Source organism: Chanodichthys erythropterus, chromosome 7 (assembly GCF_024489055.1).
Source record: "Chanodichthys erythropterus isolate Z2021 chromosome 7, ASM2448905v1, whole genome shotgun sequence".
NCBI lineage: Eukaryota > Metazoa > Chordata > Actinopteri > Cypriniformes > Xenocyprididae > Chanodichthys > Chanodichthys erythropterus.
In genome coordinates this window covers 10388815-10411472 of record NC_090227.1, presented here as the reverse complement: position 1 = coordinate 10411472, position 22658 = coordinate 10388815, and the positions used below count along the sequence as shown (strand labels likewise).

The window sequence follows — 22658 nt, the reverse complement described above, 5'->3', positions numbered from 1 at the left end:
TGAAGTGTTGAAATAGTATGTCCAAAATATATACAGCATGGAGAAATATTAGCCAAAGTTTGTAAGATAACTAACCGAATTCAGCTTTTATGAAAGATACACATGAGAGGTGTGGGGAATTTGGAAAGGTTGTGTAAAGAGGAACTAATATTAACAAAATCTGTGTTTTAAAATAATTTAAAACACCTTGTTTAGTTTAGTTTTACGTTTAGGTTTAGTTTTGTTTACTTTGTTGTCTCTTCAGCTTTCCTGAACATAAATTCATCTTTGACACTGGCATAGAAAATACATCTTTACGGACAATACTATACATTCACATATCACATAATAAAACAGATGGAACACACATTTGTCCCCATAAAAAAAATCCTTCTAATTCTATGATGATAAACAGGTTCAGCAGAACCCACAGAACTCCATAAATTAATTAGTACTGAGCAAACTGGTATTTACCTAATTATTCGTATGAGAAATGTTTTCCTGAACACTTTACAATCATTTTCACATGCAAGAATCCATGATGTTAATGACTCTATTGGTCACCTGTGGTCATTCTCATCAGATTGATTTTAGTATATTTAGCTTTATTAATGCTGAGAATGTTTCCAGCCATTTTCTGGACTGTCAGGAAAGTAAAACTCTACAGGAAATGATCTAAAGATCTTTTAAAGTATGTCTAATGTTTCCCTGGCATGAACTGCTAGTCTGTTAAATCCATCATCTTAAATGGGTTTAATATCATATTTCTCGCATATGAGCACACACACACATCAGATTAGCTTTTGTAATGGTTTAATACACTCCAGTTTTAGCATTAGTGTGTTTAGTGTGTACTCGCACATTAGTGTGAGTAGTGTGTATATTAGTTTTCACACTTCACAGTGAGTAATGCTGATTCCAATTCAGTTATTTACAGCTCAGACCTGTGAAAATTACACACACGTTGTATTTCCCACACACCCTTGTCCTGTTAGTCATGGTTAATTTGCATTGTGTAATGTTTTTAGGTCACTGAATGCTTATTAATTCAAGTGTCTATATAATAATTTGTTACATTTATATAGCGCTCTTCCTGCACTCAAAGCGCTTTACATATGGAAAGGGAGAATCTCCTCAATCACCACCAATGTGCAGCATTCACCCGGATTATGCAACAGCAGCCATTTTGCTCCAGAACGCCCACCACAAATGTGGTTAAAGTTACCATCGTTTCTTAATGTATTCACGGAGACAAGAGCCGTCGCTATTTTCATTTTTAAACACTTGCAGTCTGTATAATTCATAAACACAACTTCATTCTTGATAAATCTCTCCAACAGTGTAATGTTAGCTTTAGCCACGGAGCATACTATCAAACTCGTTCAGAATCAAATATAAACACCCAAATAAATACTATACTCACATAACCCTGAAGCATGTATGCAGCATACATGACGAACATCTTGTAAAGATCCATTTGAGGGTTATATTAGCTGTGTGAACTTTGTAAATGCACTGTATTATAGAGTCGTGAGCTCGATGGGCAGGGAGCATGATATTTAAAGGGCCAGCAGCCCCTGAATCGGCGCATAGTTAATGATGCCCCAAAATAGGCAGTTAAAAAAATTACTTTAAAAAAATCTATGGGGTATTTTGAGCTGAAACTTCAGACACATTCAGGGGACACCTTAGACTTATATTACATCTTGTAAAAAAAATTTTCGATGGCACCTTTTAAAGTAAATTATTTTTGACTCTTCTATTCATAATCCAATCTTTAAAATTGGCTGCAGAAAATAAGTTTGACAAAAATTATCAATTAAATCTCCTCTCATTTTAATAGTTTGATTGTAACTCATCAAATATGATCAAATTGTCACACACTGTCTAGTGTCTTTCCAAAGCTTAAATCATTGTAAACTCTGATAAAAATCAGTGTTTTAGTCTTGTTTTAAGTGTTTATATATTTGTAGTGAAGAACAAAGCAAAATTATATTAGATAAAGACTCCTTTAGAAAATGTACACCGATCACCTTTATGATGTGAACTTTTTTTTTTAAATGCTCTTATTCAGCAAGGATGCATTTATTTAATCAAAAGCAACACTAAAGACTTAAGTTTAAAATTGTATTAATATTTCACAGTGTTATCATTTTTACTGTATTTTTTTTAATCAAGTAAATGGAGCCTTGGTGAGCATAATATTTTATTTTATAATTTTATAATAAAAAAACGTAACCTTAAACTTTTATAGTGGTAGTGTATATTGAACACACTTTTAATTCAATATTCGTTTAATTCTTAAAGTTGTCCTTTTTAAACGCTCAAATTTTATATCTGCACTGAAGACTTTTTTTATACTGATAAAATGCTGATTAAATGGTTTTTGTAATATGTTGAGTCTTTTTCACCTTGTAACTGCATACAATTGTATAAAATTGAGTTGAACAAGTGTTTTCACAACTTCTAGTTTAGGATTTGTGAGAATGGAATTTAAGTGTTTGTTCAATCGTAATGTCTGAGAACCAATGAGGAAACAGGAAGTGCTGGAATTCCTCTGGGATGAAGTCTAAATGGCCCTTAGCGACAGAGAGGGAATTTGAGAGATATGCAGCACTTGGCAGAGATGCCTATCTCTTTCTTCATATTGTATGTTTCCAGGGTAATGCTGTCACATGACATTCAAATAGTTTGTTGCTGAAGCATCATGGGATCCATCTCGGTGGGCAGATCTGTTACTTGACTGATAGTGAGTTAGTACAATGGAAAACTTGACTCCATGGATTTGTTGATGCCCATATGTCTTCTCTCTGATTTCCTCTATTTGCTCTCCTGCCCTGCTGGAGCCTTCAGTGTACAGCTGGCTGTGACATAGCCTAAGCAGAAAGCCTCGTCTGTGCTGGTCCACAGGGGAGGACACTGTGATTGGGTCGGGAAAGGACAGGAAGTAGTTTGGGAGGTAGAGGTCAGCCAAGATCAACCCAGCGGCACAGCTGAGCCCAAGAGACCCACTGTGATGGGCTGAGCTCCTTTCTTCTGGTTCTGACTGGTTTTGTGCTGCAGGCTTTTCTCTGCACCACAGTGGTTTACATGAACAGAAAACAACCACTAAATAAAGGTCTTAAATAAAGCGTTCCCTCTTTTCTCTGTGTGAGGTCTGCTTAACAAAGATGCCCCTTCAGATCCAGTACAGAACTGCTCTGTTCATATCTGGCCTTCAGATTCAGATTTTGTTCATTTTCTGACCAGTTTAGTATAAACCAAAACTCTAAGTTTTAAACTTAGCTTTTTGGATTTAAACTGTTACGAATGCACACATATTTGGATATAATATACAGCTCTGAAAAAAATTAAGAGACCACTCCAAGTAATTTTTACTTTTTTTTACACTCTTAATTTTTTCCAGAGCTGTATATGTCAAGAAGATTCTTATATAGATCCTTGTATAGGTTTTTTTTTTTTTTTTTTTTTCATTGGTTGTCATTGGTTGTTTGTACTGATCAAACCAGCTGTAGGCTGACATGGATCTGTTTAGAAGGAATACAGTTTCCGCATAAGCAGATGAACAACCAGATGCATTTACAGATAGATATCCAATCTTGAAAAACACATGAAGTGTCCAAGTGTAAATACCCTCATGTTGCTGTTGTTTTGGAAACATTTATGCGGAGGACATTATTGCATCCCATAGCCTCTGAGATAAGTGATTTCTTCTGTGAAACCAGCAGTTTTAAGCCGCCGGTTCACTTAAGATTGTTCTTAAAGGATTAGTTCACTTTGAAATGAAAATTAGCCCAAGCTTTACTCACCCTCAAGCCATCCTAGGTGCATATGACTTTCTTGTTTCTGATGAACATAATCGCAGAAATATTAATAAATATATCCTGACTCATCCGAGCTTTATAATGGCAGTGATCGGGATCAGTGCGTATGAGCTGATTCCATCCATCAAAAATATGTGCTCCACACGGCTCTGGGGGTTAATAAAGGCCTTCTGAGGCGAAGCTATGCATTTGTGTAAAAACATCCATATTTAAAGGGCACCTATTATGCCCCTTTTTACAAGATGTAATATTGGTCTTGGGTGTCCCCAGAATGTATTTGTGAAGTTTCAGCACAAAATACCCCACAGTTAATTTATTATAACCATTTGAAAATGTCATTTTTGGGGCCTGTTTTAAAAAGAGCTGTTTTGGGGTGTACCACCTTAAATATAAATGAGCTGCATATCCCCGCCCTGCCTTTGGATGAGAGCGCAACTTGCATACCTATGGCAATAAACAGTCGGTAGAAGCAGAATGGCTGAGAGTGAGAGACCCGCTGTTTTGTATGGCATTCAGCCGTACATGTTTGAACCAGAATCAGACCCAGATGATGAAGAGACTCCGAAAGAAGAAACACAATTGACAATGGAGCAGGACATCTCTGAATGGTTATTTGATACATTTATGTACTTATAGAGTTTTAATCGCATCCCCTTTGCAATTATGGATGTGCAACACACACACACACACACACACACACACACACACACACACACACACACACACACACACACACACACACACACACACACACACACACACACACACACACACACACACACACACACACACACACACACACACACACACACACACAATACTGTGATAACTGTGAAAATGAATTTCGAAATGTGCATATAAAAATACAATTAGTTAATACAATTATATATTATATTGTATACTATATAATATAAATATAGTTAAAAACATAAACATACTGATACTCCTGTGGTGTGTTTGAAGCGTCCTCATTGACAGTTGTGTTCTGTCTGCACGCCAATATCCCTCGTTCTACAGCTTCGTGTCGATGTGCTGGCCTTTGTATAAACATAGCAATTTTGATGTATTGTCTTTAGACATTACCGGCTGTCGTTGAAACAATGGAGGATGGTTGACAGATCACTGAGGGCGTGGTCTATGCCAAAACCAGATTGTCAATCAAACCACGTGGGTGGGGCTTAGCGCAATTCTACGTCACAGTGAGAGCAATCTTAGAACAGGGCGTTCTGAGACAGTGCTTATGAATTATTGAGATTGTAAAAAAAAACACTGGGTGGATTTTTCTCATTCTAGGGTGGTTTTGCTCACATACTGCCAACACACATGTATGGTCAAACACCATGTAAAAGTGAATTTTGCATAATAGGTGCCCTTTAAACAAGTTATGGAGTAAAATATGTAGCTTCCGCCAGACTGCCTTCCGTATTGATGTTAGGAAGAAAGTGTAAACTGATGTCACGTTACTGTTAATTTTTAGTCTCTTAAGTCTCTTATGCTCACCAATGCTGCATTTCTTTTATCAAAAAGACAGTAAAAACAGTAATATTGTAAACTTATACAATTTAAAGTAACTTTTCTGTTTTAATATATTTTTAAAAGTAATTTATTCCTGTGATGCAAAGCTGAATTTTCAGCATCATTTCGCCCATCTTCAGTGTCACATCATGGTCCTTTAGAAATCATTCTAATATGCTGATTTAATGCTCATAAGATGCATTTCTTATTGTTTTCAATGTATTTTTGTGATACCGGGATACATGATACAACCTTTTTTTTTTCTTTAATGGATTTGATGAATAGAAAGTTCAAAAGAACAGTTTTCGGTAACACTTTAGTATGGGGAACACATAAACGATAAACTACAAATTTTCCCTCATTAAACCCCTGATTTACTGCTTATTAATAGTTAGTTAGGTAGTTAAGTTTAGGTATTTGGTAGGATTAAGAATAGGGGTGTAACAATATGCTCAGCTCACGATACGGTACGTATCTCGATACGGAGTTCACGATTCGATACGTATCACGATATTTTGAACAAAATTAAACTGAAATGCAAACAAGATTTATTCAAAAAACATTAACAAATTTCAATAATTTTCCTTGTTGTACATACAAGATCACATTTCAAGGTTTACTAAAAACCTTCTGTATTCAGATCAACAGCTGGGAATAGGTCTGTCTGTCACTGAAGAAGAATGTTAAATTTAACATGAACTTAGAATTATAAATAGGGGCCATTCACATATCGTGTCTAAAAACGCGTGGAAGGCGCTACCGCACCGCTTCTCCAACTTTCCAAAGCACTTGCGCTCCAGTGTTGGTCGTTGCAATGCAACCATGAACTGCGATCTCAAAGAGGATCAGGAAGTTTCTGCAAAGGATAAATGATTTCTAGCCCTTGCATTAGCTTTACTACTAGGTATATTTATGGAGATAATATATAAAAACCACCCTGTACAGCTATGATCAGCTGTTCGGCTGAGCTTTTGTTGTTTTGTTATGGAAAGGCCATAGCTGATCGGTCGATTCTTGTCACACGACCTGCGGTGCGCTTGCAGCATTCTGAAAAGTTGAGAATTGTTCATCTTGATGCGCATGGAAAACGCACCAGATGCACGTCGCAACCGCATTGATCCCATTATGAGCGCGTCTGCCGCACGGCTACATTTGAAATAACTGACTTGTACGCGGAAAAGACGCAATATGTGAGCGGCCCCGCGGAACTTCTTAAAGCAAAGCATCGCAAGCATCTTTTGCTTTTCTGTGAGAACAGCTGTTGCTGTGGCACTGCGGTAAAGGAAAGCCACGACTTTTCTCACGCGACCAAGCAAGAGACTGATTGAGATTCAATGTGTGCCCGAAACACTTACTGAACTAGAGAGCTGATTGAGACACACCATTTATATGCGGTTACAACCGGCTTCTCTCACTCCTACCTTGCAGAGTAGGTCACGTTGGCAGCTCAACCAATAAGATTAGACTGCCGTCATATCGTAAAAGCATCGCCATCACTCTACGATGCATATCGTAACATTTTTGCATCGCGATATATCGTACTGCGATAAATCATTGCACCCCTAATTAAGAATGTAGAATAAGGTCATGCAGAATAAGGCATTGATATGTGCTTAATAAGTACTAATAAGCAGCCAATATTCTGGTAATATGCATGCTAATAAGCAACTAGTTAAAAGACCCTAAAATAAAGTGTTACCCAGTTTTTATTTGAAATGGAAATCTTTTGTATCATTATAAATCATTACTCTCAATTTTTAAAATTTAAATTCAAAATAAAATGCATACATGCTGAATAAAAGTATTAGTTTCTTTTAGAAATAAACAAAAATCTACCAACACCAAATTTTTCAATGGTAGTGTATATAGGTTAGTCATATGCAAGCCTTTTGGTTGATAGCACTTCTTTAAAAAAAAAGAAAAAAAAAAAAAAGAAAAAAAAGGCAAGTTTGAGCCCAGATAAAGGTGACCTAGCAATGAGTAAGTAGGCTAATAGAGAGAAGAAGCTGTGCTACTAATGTTATACTGTATGCCCATTTAATAACAGCATCTGTGTAATAACCAAACCCTTATTTACTACACTGACATTAAGAGACCATAACGGTACAGGAAAACAGAGTCTCCATTACAACAGCAGGAGAGAATTCGCTAATTTCAAGCATGAAGCATGTTTTAATTTGGTCTTATTAAAATAGTTGAGGAGTGATCTAACCCGCATCATTCTGTCCTTCAGTTCTGTTTCTTTTAACTTTTTTGTCTGGTGCATAAAAACCCATACTGTTTTAATTCATGTTGTTCATTTTAATCAGAGTCTTGAAGACATTATCTTTTTGCATGTGGGACATAGAAAACCCAAAACCATAAAAAAACATTCTTTATCTGTCAATGGTAATTAATGTGAATATTATTAAATATTTTATTGTAGTTGACTGTGTGTATTGCAGATATGTTCTAAACACATGAAACCATCTGTTTATGGCAAATAAACTCTTTAATACTCTTTTTAAAACACGGCAGTCTATAATTTCCAAACCAGTGACTCTGCAAACAGTTTTCACTAATCCTTTGTTTTATTTTCCTGGTTCACATTCATTTTTTGCACTGATAACATGTTTGTGGAATTCAGCCACACCTCAAACACAAAGCCTGTTCTTGTGTCCAGAGCAGTGAGAAAGGTTTGAACCCTCAGCCTGTTCCTGAGTATATCGTTCTAGTGTATGCCAAGGCCAGAGCTGAGGTTTATTCACGTCTCATGTGTAATGAGAGGTTTCTGAGCTGCCAGCTGCTTTTATGACAGTTGGAAAGATTCTGTCATACATAAAGGTCTAGAATCATCATTTAACATTATGGGTCCTTAAAGGAAAATTTTACAAGTAAATGAAATGTGCCTTGTTGTTCTAAACCTCTTTTTATTTTAGAACAATGCCTGTTCACTTTTTCAGTGGTCTTGGTTCAGGAAGTATTTTTCCTCTTTGTTTTCCCCATAGGGGTTTTAAAAAAACGCCTACAAACTGAACCACAACATTACAAACTTTTGATTTGAAGCAAAAAATTGGACAAAAATACAAAGGTACAAGACTGTGACTACCTAAATATTTGCATGCATATTTCGATTCTCTGATTCACTCCGAAAAATAAATTGTTGGACTTAAAAAAAGCAGTGTCAAGTGGTTCCACGCAACTGTACATTGAGTAATTTGTACAAATAACAATTTAGTTGTATGAACAAAAGAGATAATATAGGTAATATATCCCTTATATAAGTGCTCTCAGCCTAAACGCAGGCACCACTCTTCTGCATAATGGTAACCACAAAATGTAAAAAAACATTAGAGAAACTCCTCTAAATGTCCAATAATAACTGAACATTAAACACTAACATAAGCTAGCAACATCTTTTCCCTTAACTGAAAAACACATAAAATGACACTTTAATCCATAAATTTACTCTGCTAATGCAGTCCCTTGCAAAGCATGCTGGGAACTATGGATAACACTGCCCAGTTAATTGTCAACATTAATTTGTGCGTTTCACTCAGCAATGTTACGTTGACTGAACAAACACTTAAGTAAAAATGACAATACTCATTTTTAGTAGCAACAACTCTGTTAAATTAAGTTCATGAAGTTACATGAGTTTAAGTAATGTGAACAAGGATGGTTTGAGTGAAACCAACAACACTCAAAAAAATAACTTTCACTGTTGTTAGAGATTTCTCTGCAGGATGATGTGTAATGTGGTGGTGCTGTTGTTGATTAACCAAGAAGAAATCATTTGAAATACTGGTAATGCTGACTGACGGCTTCAACAAAAGCATATAACGTTGATTAACAACCTTGTAGCTAGGCATGTGACTGTATCAAATTTTCATGTTGCTATAATTGCTGAATCCTTTATCGCGATATACGGTATTATCACGATATTTAAATAAGTCGGCAGTCATGGTATAACAGGTTTAAGAACTCTTTTTATAACAAAAAAAGAGCTCAACTTGCAAGTGCTGTTTTCTGGCGTAGACGTGCCAGAGGGGGTTAGTGCACACCTCAAACACACCACTACAAGTCAATTAACCATCGTAAGGACTTAGAAAACTATTTATGAAGGTAAAAGTTACTTAGTTCTGCTTTAAATACTGTTCAGTAGAGCAGCTGCTTTGTTTACTGGGTTTCCGGGGTAACCGCTCTATTTCTGCTGTTCCATCAGCGCCCTCTGCTGTCAGAGTGAATGTGCACTTTCATTTAGCGTGTCTCCTTCACTCATTCTGCCATGTGCTTCTCATGCACATTGGGTTTGTTTACATCTGAGTGCGTGTCCTTTTGACGCCACATATAGCGGTGTTGTGCATTTTATAAGGTTGATGGGGAAAGTATTCTTCATGTATTATAAATTTTAATAATTCATTATAAATAATTATTCATGGTATTTTGAAGTGCCCACGAAAACAATATCATGCGTATTCATTGTTATATATTGTATTACCGAAGTGTGTCATTGTCAATCAATTCCCCTATGGAGAAAATGAATGGAATTTTTACTTTGAGATCCTCACTATTTTTCATTTATTTTTTCCATGGGGCATGAAAAGAGATGTTTTCAGATTGTTAACGCTGTTTTTTTTCCATATAATGAAAGCATATAGTGACCAGGGCCACTAAAAGTACCATAGAAGAACCTTAAACTTAGACCAAGCGACTTGTGTGCAATATTGCAAATGATGACCGAATGTTAATTTTGGGGGTAAACTGTTCCTTTAATTGTGTGTCAGGATCCAGCATGAGCTGGACCAGGGCTCTACAGTGTGAGCATTTCGCTCGCTTTTTCGCCTGAAAACAACTGCGTGCGACTGTGAAAAAATATTTAGGCACACTGGTGCGAGTGACCTGATCGATTCTCATGAACAGAACTATAATACAATTGGAACAAAAATGCATCTACACTGAACAACAGTTAAGTTTCATACTGCAATCGGCTGCTTTTCATGCTTTCATTCAAAGACGCTGCTTCAGTCAGCAGAGCAAGTGCAAAAGACGTGCGCGATGGACTAACATTACACTCCAAATGTTGTTTACAAGGTGAAACGAGACCATCTCATGATGCTGATGTTTCAGCCAAATTAACTGGAAATACTACATTTGGATTTTCATAAGCAATGTCGGAAATTATTGGGGGCTTGAGGGCAAAAATACCACCAAAAATTAATAAAAACATTTTACTTTCGCTTTTAAAGTAGCGGCACCTCGGAGACTACAATTGCTTGAATGGTTGGTGGGTTTATTATTATTCTTAATGAAAAAACAAAACAAAAAAAAAACTGTACAATGACAAACTTGCTTAAATATGCTTTTACATTTCGCAACCAAAGGTTGAGGAGCAGAACAAAATTTGATGGATATTGAAGAATGAATTTCCGGTAGTCTTTATATTCTTTGTGAAATACAGTTTAGTTCATATGTGGGGTTTTATTGAAACACAAGCTGAATGCTTTCAGCCTAGCAGAACATCCTCTCTCCCTCTCTTTACACTCACTCATTTTAAGAGCGAGAGAGAGATCAGCAGTCACATGTCCTGAATAAAGCTGTAGAGTGTGTTTTTCACTGTCCAGAGTAAATGAGCTTGTCACAAGACCAGCATCATATTACCCGACCTCATTATCAGTGACAGAGAGAGTTTGGATGAGGTCAAGCGGTGAGCTGTTATCATGATGGGCCTGCTGTACGCCATCATTATCTGTGTTGAGTTCATAAACACCAGCCATTTATACAGCTGGACATCATGTTTGACCACTAACCCTTTCTCTCTGTTGTGGTCTGTGATGTAGTCTTTTGGGAGTTTTCAGTGAAGTAAAGGGTCATTCACTTTACTCTCATGTTTTTATCATTGGGCTGAGCAGCAAAGAAGAAATTTTAGGAAGAGGCTGACTCTAGTGTTGATTTAAACTTCTAGACTAATGTTTAAGTGGAACTGCTTCTTTTTGTCCTGCAGTGTAACACTTCCACATGATACTCTACCCAGCATTTAATTCTCATAAAATACTCAACCATTCAAATGTTTGGGGTCAGTAAGAATTGTTTGAATTTTTTGAATTTTTTGGTAATTTTTTTTTTTTTTTAGCAAGGATGCATTCAATTAAAAAAAGACTTTTACATTGTAACAACAAACAAAAATAAATCTTTATTAAATGTTGTTCTATTGAACTTTCTATTAATCAAAGAACCTGAAAAATCTGCATAAGTTTCCACAAAAATTAAGCAGCAGTTTACAAGTTGTAATGACGAGATCGACGAGGACGTGAAAATCTCATAATTATGGCATGGCGTGAACACACTTTAAAACTCCTTTAAACGGCATTTTTAAAATTTGTAATAATTGAGCGACTACATGGAATATTTTGCTTAAGTCATGAAAAACTTGGTCACAATCTAATCATATTGCACATTTCCTTACACACGCACCTCAATTTTTTCTTAATCAGAGGAACCATAATTTCAGCCAAGCAACAAGCTGTGGGATTTGTTACTGAACACTTTTTGTCTTTTCGTTCTACAGGAAAGGTATGGATTCCCAAACAGAAACCTATTGAGTTGCGTCAGGAGGAAGTCACAACCCTTGACCCGGAATTGGAAGAAGCACTGTCTAGCGCTACTGACACAGAACTGCATGACCTGGCAGGTAAAAACGGCTACAGAGACTCACAAAAAGAGGGATAATGGGAGATCAACAAGCAAACGCTAATATCACTAGGATTAGTTTTTATTGCTCTAATGAGCCAGAATAAATAGCTTTGTGTTGTCTATTGTTCTAGTTGTTTTCCATCACTCTGTCTGCAATAACTTTTCCTCTGTGGGTCTGAACGCCCACAATGCATCCATCACAGCTCCAGAATAAACCAGCAAACATCCTTTTTCTCTCTCTAAACAGCTTCTTTTAGCTCCCTGGCTGGTTTCCCTCACTGCATGCTTCATTATAAACCTGATACGCTTTATTCTCTTCATGAGCTGAACAAGTTTTTTGTGCAGCTGTGCTGAAATACAGGAATGTGAAAGTGGCTTCATGCAGTTTCATGCATAATAACATGGAAAAAGTGTGGTAGAATAAGTGTTAAAGAGCTTTTTTTTTTTTAAATACGCTTATAATCACTATACCTTAAATCATGTTATAATATTTTAATCATATCATGCGCTCTTTCAAGTACTTGTTGTTTGTGTATATTGTAATAATAGTTTTATGTTGTGTTGTCTAGCTATTCTTGGAGTGAACACACTGGTGACGAGCACGCAGACTTATGACGGCACCTGTAAAGATGGTTATAACAGTGAGTTTATTCTAAGTTGATGTCATCTTTCAGCAGATCATATTCATGTTGACCTTTTTGTCAATTAATAAGTATGAGACAAAAATATTAGGGAGGGACGATTTGGGAAGAGATTCAGTCACAATGAATCTCTTCATGGTTTGGAGGTTAGATGTGCACATTTGAATGGTAATGTACTAATCTTTCCAGCGGGTTGGTAACATACACTTGTTGCATGTCTGATAAAACATTTAAAATTACATTTGTGAGAAAGAGAAAAACAGATATGTATAAATTTCACATTTGATAGCAAGGAAAACAAGACCTTTCTCTTTCGAGCTTGAAAGGAAAAATACACATAAAAAATATATCAAACTGCCTGCTTTGGTGAGTATTCATTTAAAAAGTTATTCTTAAGTGAAAGTAGAAAATCGAATTTGCATCCTGCATTAGTTCTTAAAGTGACAGTAGCCTAAACCTGCTGCTGTCTGAATCCATAATGTTAATTCAAACAACAAAAGACAGAGAATATCACCCACTTCTCTTGAGTGAATAACTTTATTAGCTTTAATAAGGATTTATACAAGGCAATGCAGTGTTATTTCATTACTTTAGTCAATTTCTTTAGGTAGTGTTTCTTACATGAATACTACTGTTAGACCTACCTGAACCAACTTAAAGCACTGTTTATTTCATTTCTATCTTTGTTATATTGTATTAATTTAGGCTATTTGTCCTTGTTTTTGTTTTTTATTTACTGTTAGATTTGTCAACTAAATCTATTGTAGATTTGGTTGACTAAAATCTTATGATATATGTTAAACCGAAAATCTGTTTATAATTGGATTGATGGCTCAGTTGGCCTTGATGTGAACACCTCAAAGGACCCAAATGTTATTTCCATCTAGTTGAAAGGGTAGTGTAATGGCATGTAAACACTTTAATCTATTTTCTGAATCAGATTCCAAAATACCTCGCACACCTGTGCAGTGCCGTTATGCACGTTTCTACATACATTTTTACATACATGTTTATTTACATCTTGCACCTTACGAACTGGTCATTGGAAAAGACCTGTAGATATGTCATCAGGCCAAAAACCGCAATTATGCTCCAAATAAACAGAACTTTCAGAATCTGGAATCGGATTGCATTCATTTGGATTGATGTAAATGAATGCATGTAAACATACCTAGTGAAAGCTCATTTGTTGATTTTTGTGTTTGTGTCATAGATGTTATTAAAGGAGAAAAGGTAAAGCCAGTTTTCGATGAACCACCAAACCCTACAAACGTGGAGGAAACTCTACAGAGGATAAAGTCCAATGATTCCTCACTGACCGAAGTTAATCTCAACAACATAAAGGTAATGACAAATGTGCCCCCCTTACACACAAACCATATGAAATTTAATGGTTAAATAAAAATTGCATTAAAATAGATTTATATTACCAGCAAAATACTGCCAAATGCACTTTAGTCCAAACATCTGATACCACATTGACAATCTGGGATTAAAGTAAATTAAGATTGGAATTAAACAATTTTTTTTTTTTTTAATTAATATTATTGTGTAATGTGCATAATTTCCGGGTCACTAATTAAATTAGTCATGTGACTCCTTTGTACAGACAACTTGATTTTCTTGCTTCCACTAAAGGACAAGATGCTCCATTAAACATTCTCAAATTATGCTGAGAATTCTATGAGACGCTTAAATCATTCTCAACTTTTCACTCAAATTGTTATGCTGATAATCTAATTTGTGAAAAATGCAAACATTTATAGTGGTCTTTGAATTTTGGACTGTTGCACTTTTTATTAACTATAAAACCAATTTGTTTCAGCTGCTTAAAGTCTTCTAAAAATCTTTTAAATATTAGCTATTAAATTACTATACAATACACAGACACACAAACCAGAACTAGAATAAATATCTATTTCTTAACAGCTCCCAACCCACCATTTTTTACATTTTAATGATTAAATTATGGCTAGTCATTTTAGTTATCTGGGATGCATGTTATTTGATTATATAAATTCACATGACCTAAAATGGCCCTCATTGATTCCAAACCCAGAAAATAGAGAGTTTGTTATATAATCTGAAGACCATGATGAACAGTTTAGTGACATACAAGAGTCAACATTTAACTGTCATCAACAAACCTGTTCTTAATGTTTCCCTTCTCTTTTGTTCCAGAACATTCCAATCCCGACTCTCAAGGAGTTTGCCAAAGCCATGGAGAGGAACACTCATGTGAAGAAGTTCAGTCTGGCTGCCACCAGGAGCAATGACCCTGTCGCCGTGGTTAGGGACATTATTCATTCTCTTGAGATGTTTGTGTGTTCTGGGTTAAGATTGGACAAATGCTGCCGTTAGGAATGCGCCTCCCTCCAATGAATCTCTTGAGTCATGGACCTTGAAACAGTGAATTGACTCTTCCATGTACAGTACAGTACTGCATGTCATGTGGGTTAAGTGTGTTTTACAAACTAAACAACTGATGTTGTTTTTTAGCACCTCACACTTAATTTTAAATAGTTCAATTTGCTTCACTCACTCCACGCCAATGTACACAGACTACACGCACCGTTATGAATGCCCATGCGTGCGCAATTCGGGGGCAGCAATCGCTTGAATGGTGGGTTCATTATTATTTTTAATGAAAAACACGACTATAAAATCACAGCTAATGTTTTGCAGGTTCCCTATTAGCAATGGATTTAAACTTTAAACTCAAAATATTGCCAAATAGGCACTTTCACCTTCCGCTTTGAAACCAAATCTTCCGCGGTCGTCTTGTCAGTCAGCTCCTCACTCTCGTGATAAATAAAATCTGACTCCTGCTGCTGATCTGTGCTGCAACTCTTGTTCGGCTCAGGCTGCATTGAGCAGATGTGTTCAGTTTTTAATTGTAGTGTCTGTTCTCTAACTGAACTAAATGAATTTTATTACAATAAAATATGTAAACGACTGTGGGGGAGGTGCCATGGTGGGCAAGTGATGTAACCGGACACTGTGACACTATCGCAGCAAGCCTAATAGGCAGCACTTTTTAAACCATGGAAAAACTGTTGTATAACCAGCTTTAAATATATTGAACTCTAAATAATATTTACAAGGTTACCGGTATTCCTTTTGTTGTAAGGATTCAAGTGTCAAGTAATTCTTCACTTCTTGAAGTGACAATCACATTCAATCAAAACCTGTTTTATGCGTAATATACATATTATACAAACTATCCACCATTAACCAAGTGATCGATGGCAGTTTGCAGCTGGTTAAGATGAACACTAAGGTAATCATGCGGTTCTTTTGTAAAGCTATATGTGTTTCTCTGTTCACTGCAGGCCTTCTCAGACATGCTACGAGAGAATAAGACGCTAAGGAGTTTGAATCTGGAGTCTAATTTCATTACCGGTGCAGGAGTACAGGCCCTGGTAGAAGCTCTGCGGGACAATGACACGCTCTCGGAGATCAAGATCGACAACCAGGTACCGCCACATTTTATAAAATTTTATTGTTTATCGTTTTAACGAATTACAATTACAGTCAGGGCGGTACATTAAATAAACTTCAATAAACAATCATAAAACAAATACATAAAATAAACCAGGCAAATTTAAAAAATAGAAATAAAAGTTAAATAATATGAAAATGTTTACAAATAGAAGCACATTTTTCAGCTTTCTTATTTTTTTAAACAAAACATTGTATTTTTGAATTGTTTGATTTCTAATTTTAACATTAAAAACAAAAGCTTATTTCCCCCAAATTTAGATTTATGAATGCTAACTTTAACTAAAAGAAGCAGCAGATTAATGAAATAATATTCCTTATGATAACATTTGTTATAGGAGAAAAAACAAATAAAACATTTTTAAAGCACAGTTCAAAGCTGGGCATGATGTGAGCCTTAATAAAAGAACAGAAATCTGACCAAAAACTAACTAAATAAGGACAACTCCAAAATAAATTATATAATGTTTCAACATGTAAACCACAAAATGTACAAAATATTTCAATATCAAAATTAAATCTGTTTACAAGATAGTATTTGCAAGGGTAAAAGTTTAAAAGAAATTTCTTTGATTTTATTTGTGATTTAAATAGTTTCCAGATTTTACTCGACAACAGACCTTCCACATAACCATTCCAAAATTAAACAATAGCAGGACTGGAGTCAATATCCCTTTGAAACAAAGCCCAAATGTAACGATTATTATTCTTAACAGAGGAAAGAGAGAAACAAAACCGACCAACTTCAGTATCAGCAGGATCCAACAAGGATAGAAAGAGTTGAGGACAGGTATTTTTAAGAAGCATTTTTAGACCAGAGGGAACAGCATCCATGACCACAGCATAATCTTTCGGAGTGACTGGAATATTATATTTGGAAAGAAATTCAGAATAAGTTAACACAAGCCCTTCATGGTTAAAAAGTTGGCTAACAAAAACTATGTTATTACAAAACCAGGTTTTAAAAAATAAAGATTTTGATTTATACGTAATGTGCTTATTATTCCAAATAAAAAACCTGTTTGGAGAGAAATTGTGTTTATAAATTAAATTCCAAGAAAGAAGCATCTGTTTGAAAATTAGACAGTTCTAAGGGCATTTTGGTAATGCTGTAGTCGCAGAGCAAAAGGAATTGAAGACTACCAACCTGTGAAAAGATAAAGTGAGGTATAATATTTCAAATAGATGTCGTTTTTTTAAGGAATTGTTTAATCCAATTCACTTTGAAGGTGTGATTAAGGGTTTATACCTCCATTTTCGGTTGAGTTCATAACCACAGATTTCTTTATATAGTGGGTTTTATTTTTCCATAAAAAGTTAAAAAAGCATATTATCAACTTTTTTTTTTTAAATTTTAAAGTATTTTTATTAGAGAGTGCTGCATATGTAAGCCTGGAGATGCCCTCTGCCTTCGTGATCAATACCCTCCCCCTCAAAGATGGTTCTCTCAGTAACCACTGATTTAATTGTTTTTTAGTTTGTTTTATCAATAACTGGGGAAAAATTAAGCTCAGGTACCGCCACATGGACCACTTGCTTTTCTAAACCAGCAAGCCATTTTCTGCTCTGCAGACTGTTACAGACAGGTGCTACCAGTGCAGAGAAACTTGCCACATTCATATAGAAATCAATTGATGTGCGATTACTGTTGTGTTTTTGCATTTGTATATTTTACAGCATCTTTAATGTGACTCTTTCAGTTAACTTTGTGGCATACACTTACATGTATCCCCCTTTTTTTTTTTTTTTTTTTTTAAAGATTAATACTTTTATTCAGCAAGGATTGAATTGATCAAGTGACATTAAATACATTTACATTGTCACAAAATATTTCTATTTCAAATAAATGCGGTTCTTTTGAACTTTGTTCTAAAGAATCTTGAAAAAAAAAATGTTAGTATTCAATGTTTTGAGATTGAATTTCCTGCAAAAATGGCTACATCATAATATACCTACTGTATAGCTTTATGCTTATTATGCAAACTAATCATAGTCATTAAACCCAATAAAATAAAAGTAAATCAATTATTATTAATGATAAAGCAGTACATTTATATTTTTCATGTTTTTGGTTAATTGTTCTTGCTTGTAACATTGAATATTTAATGGCAGTAATTTGTGGGGGAAAAAATAGTTTTGACAGCAATCTAAATTCTTTTATGAAGAAATGTTTCTGTAGTTATGAAAATAAAACAGGATTTAATGTAGTATAGGCCACTGCATAAATGGGTCTGATTTCAGTTATTTAGTGATGAATATAGGTTTCATCTGTATATAATTCAGCACTGGTCTGGGTACTAAATGCGTTAAAATGTTTCAAAACCTTGCTATTTTCAGACACTATACAAAATGAATGCCTACATAGTGTTACTATGTTACTCATAGTGAAATGTCTGTGTGTGGGCTTACATAAGCACATCTAATAGAGATGTTTCCGATATGTGTGATGTTTGCTCTCAGCGGCAGCAGCTTGGTACGTCGGCGGAGATGGAGATCGCCAAGATGCTGGAGCAGAATACGAGCATCGTGAAGTTTGGGTACCAGTTCACCCAGCAGGGTCCCAGATCCCGCGCCGCTGCTGCAATCACAAAAAACAACGACCTGGGTGAGAACAAAACCTAACGCACATACACTCTGATTGACAGAAACACTGGGAGGAGGGGCTTGCTGTGAGTCATTGGTCATTTGCCATTCTGTAAAGCAATGCTGTTTCCTCAGAACTCCACCCACAGAATCTGCTGTTACCATGGTAAAGCCTTAAAGTGGTCCTCTAAGATGGAAAACAGTGAGACTTGGTTAAGTAACTTGTTGGTTAAGAGCAAGTACTCAAGTTCATTACTAATGCATATCTGTAATTTATTCATCAAGATATATTCAGTAATCAGCAGCTTGTTATATATCTTACAGGCGATGATGTTAGCCAGTCATAACAGCTCTTTTACATATAGACGTTTTAAAGGCACAGTAGCAAAAATAGCCTGTATTATTAGGTTCAGAAAGAGGGTGAAAATGATAAAAACCAAACTGATTTTGGTGCAAAAAACATTTTACGCATTAAAGTCCCCATTAAAAACGTTTTTTAGCTTCTAGTGTGAATATGCTAGCCTTAAGGTTATGAATTAGCTGGTGTGTTCCAAAACAATGACAATTCGCATTCAAAACTTAGTCTCTCACTTTTGCTAAAATGGATCATGGATTTTCATGACATCACCGTGGACTTCAGCTTCTCATCAAATCTTCTGTCCAATCAAATGCTCTCTAGAATCTGAAGTCCCACCCCCTCCTACACTATAAACAGACGCTGATGCTATGGCTGAAATCGGTCATTTGTTCACACATTTACTAGTTTCTATATGGTGAATGGCACATAGTGCACTATGTAGAGGATAGGGAACAATTTAGTCCCGAATGCAGTCCGTTTTCGCATTAGTGTCATGTGAACTGCTGCAGGTCCAGAGACACGAGAGAACAGAGCGGATCATGTGCTCGAGACATCACACACCACAAAACGTTCAGACACATTTGAATTGTACAAACAATGCTATATTTTAAAGCAATATGGAGGAGAAACGGTTCGAGATTATGAGGAAAATGGGGTTTTATGAGCACAACGGCTCTGGTCGATTTGTGATTTAGGCAAACCGCTATTGGCTGTTTTGAGAAAGCTTCTCGATATATCCCGACCTGTCTTCCTGTTTCATTGGAAATTACATCAACACATGGAATAAAGCTGCGTGTTCCAAGGCACTTCAGTGGACCTTTTAAGTGGTCAACCGATGTTGAATTTTTTTTTTTTTTTTTTTTTTTTTTTTTTTTTTATGGCCGATGCTGATATCTTGGAGAGGAGGGTGGCCGATGGCCAAAATAATGCCAATATGATATCATTCTATTAAATTTTAAGACAATAAAACACATGCATAACAATTGCTGACATTTACATTTATTTTCATTTTTACATAATATTTACTAAATTACAAATAGAGATTTGAAAATGACCTAAATGAAAAACATAATTTGAAAATCATGACATGAATCTGACAACGGCCAACTGGATATAGCGCAGTATAGTTTGAAATCAAGGATTTAAAGGTGCCATCGAATTGAAAATTGAATTTACCTCAGCATAGTTAAATAACAAGAGTTCAGAACATGGAAATGACATACAGTGAGTCTCAAACTCCATTGTTTCCTCCTTCATATATAAATCTCATTTGTTTAAAAGACCTCTGAAGAACAGGCGAATCTCAACATAACACCGACTGTTACGTAAACTCATTCAGAATCAAATGTAAACATCCAAATAAACACTGTACTTACGCGATTAGACATGCTGCATGACGAACACTTTGTCGTATATTATTAATATTACATCTTGTAAAAAAACTTTCGATGGCACCTTTAAAGTTTGTTGATTCTGCACTGTCAAAATAAAAGTCTCACTTTCGACACATTGGCCAAAGTTATCTGACAATGCAAAATATCGGTCTTGCCGATATATTGGTCGACCACTACTCATTATAAAAAGACTTTATAAGAAAAAAATTAGTACAGAACTTTAGAATAAGGTCCTTTTGAAATGGTATTTTATTAACTGGACTTTGTCTTCCTTTCTCTGTTTCTTGGATGAAGTCTGGATCTGTCTCCTGTTCACCAGTCTTATAATGATACCACATGCACACAGTGTGCATTACACGTGCGTGAGATGATGTCATGCACCAAGCTCTATTCCTGTCTTTAGGTATAATGTGTGAGCGCATGGGTTTGTCATTTACCCTTTGGCATGAATGCTAACAGCACAAATTGTAACACATTATTTGAGTTTTATTAAAGAGTGTTTGTTTGACTCACCTGTACAGTGTACAGTGTGATAAGTTATCAGATCCTCACTGTTGTGAATTCAGGCCTTATATAGATGTGAACTAGTCAACACTGATTAACCAAACACACAATGCCACATGCCACAGCTCAGAGCAGTAGTCTTGTTGTAGGCAGTTATTTGACTTTCAGTATAAAGTCTGGTCCACTTTGCTGCTTATTCTCTCCAAACTTATTCTCTCTTCAGCATAAAGTCTGTCCCACTCAGACAGAACCCTGTAGAATTTTGCATAAAATGTGCACAGCTGTACGTTTGATTTTTATTTTTTTTATTTTTTTATAAATCCTTGTATCAAGCTGGTACCTTCTAAATAAATCTTAGTTTCCTATTGATCTGATTAAAAACCCATGTCTCCTGACTCCCAGACATTGCGTAGCATTTGGAAGTCTAATTGGATCATTTTTGACTGTGAGATGCATCAGATGAACAGACTGTAAGTGGGCCGCCCCCCTGAAACAAATGGGTCCCCCACACAAATTGTCGAAAGGTCTTTTAATTTGTACTCTAATTACTCCTAATTAGAAAACATGCAGATATGGCATGTCTATTTATATATGAAGAGTTTGGTTCCAAAACGCTATAAATCCATTTTGACTAATTTGAGTAAAAATGTGTTCTCTTTACTAAGAAAGCAGCAAGATGAAAACCACTATTTTCGGTTTCAAACTTTCACATAGCATCTTTTGGTTATAAAGACATTAAAAATTCAAATCTAGATTTTGATTTTCAAAGGTTTATTATTAAAACCCCCAAAATGCAATAAATCCATGACACTTTTTTTTTTTTTTTTCAAAATGCAATTAATCCATCAGTATAAGTTATTTTTCATATTGAAAATACACAACAAAGTAAGTTGATTCACATATATGACAGCCTCTGAACTTTGTCAATACTAATCTTATATACAGGCATTTTACTAAAAATACATTCAGCCGTTGCTCCCAAAATGAATTCAAAGAGTCATCTTGTTAATGTTATAAATTAATTATGTCTCTGTTTGTCATTACCGATTAAAGTGTATCTGGTGCCACCACACGGTTAAAATAAACACATTTGCCGAGTACATTGGTATTAAAAACGGCTTTTAAAAACTGTTCATGATTCAGTTTTGGGGACCAAAAGTTTGATGCTGTCGTGGAACAAGCAACAGCCGGCATTGTTCCTCCTCCCGACTCGAGTGCCTCATCTACTTAACCTCCTCACGTAAATGATTACATTTCGATGACTTACGTTTCTTCCCCACCGCAGAATCCACCAAAGGTTCATCAATGATGTCAAAATAATTCAATTTTCTGTTTTTGTTGATTTACAAAGTACAAAGCAGATAAGGAAAACTAGGATGCCGGGTGTATTCAGAACGCCGCCTTTACTGTTTACAGTGCATGGAATGGTGCGCTGTGATTGGTTGAGCGGATATATCGCATTCTGCAGAGAAGGGAGACTGGCGTTTGTCGCGCTTTGGAAAGAAAGGGAGAAAACATGACGGAATAACACGACTGATATTGCATAATGTGCAAAATTAATAAATGACTTTTCAATACCGACAAGATACAATGCTGATTTTTAAAAAATGGCGTTTATCGCATTTTGGAACCAAGCTCATCATATATAGCCTTAAAGGGCAACAATTTGCAAAAGCAGGCAACAATT

General features: G+C 35.7%; 1 protein-coding gene across 2 annotated transcripts in view; it reads left to right on the top strand.

Moving 5' to 3' along the window:
- Positions 1 to 22658, top strand: part of tmod2 (tropomodulin 2) — a 44853-nt gene that overhangs the window by 19084 nt on the left and 3111 nt on the right. Inside the window, exons 4-10 of one of the 2 annotated variants that reach the window (XM_067389808.1) lie at positions 11866 to 11988; positions 12560 to 12631; positions 13845 to 13975; positions 14813 to 14920; positions 15964 to 16107; positions 18593 to 18737; positions 20762 to 20870. In XM_067389808.1, coding sequence (XP_067245909.1) covers positions 11866 to 11988; positions 12560 to 12631; positions 13845 to 13975; positions 14813 to 14920; positions 15964 to 16107; positions 18593 to 18737; positions 20762 to 20838 — 800 coding nt within the window. In that variant the 3' untranslated portion in view covers positions 20839 to 20870. The remainder of the gene's footprint in view (positions 1 to 11865; positions 11989 to 12559; positions 12632 to 13844; positions 13976 to 14812; positions 14921 to 15963; positions 16108 to 18592; positions 18738 to 20761; positions 20871 to 22658) is intronic. The other variant, XM_067389810.1, reaches the window with a different exon arrangement.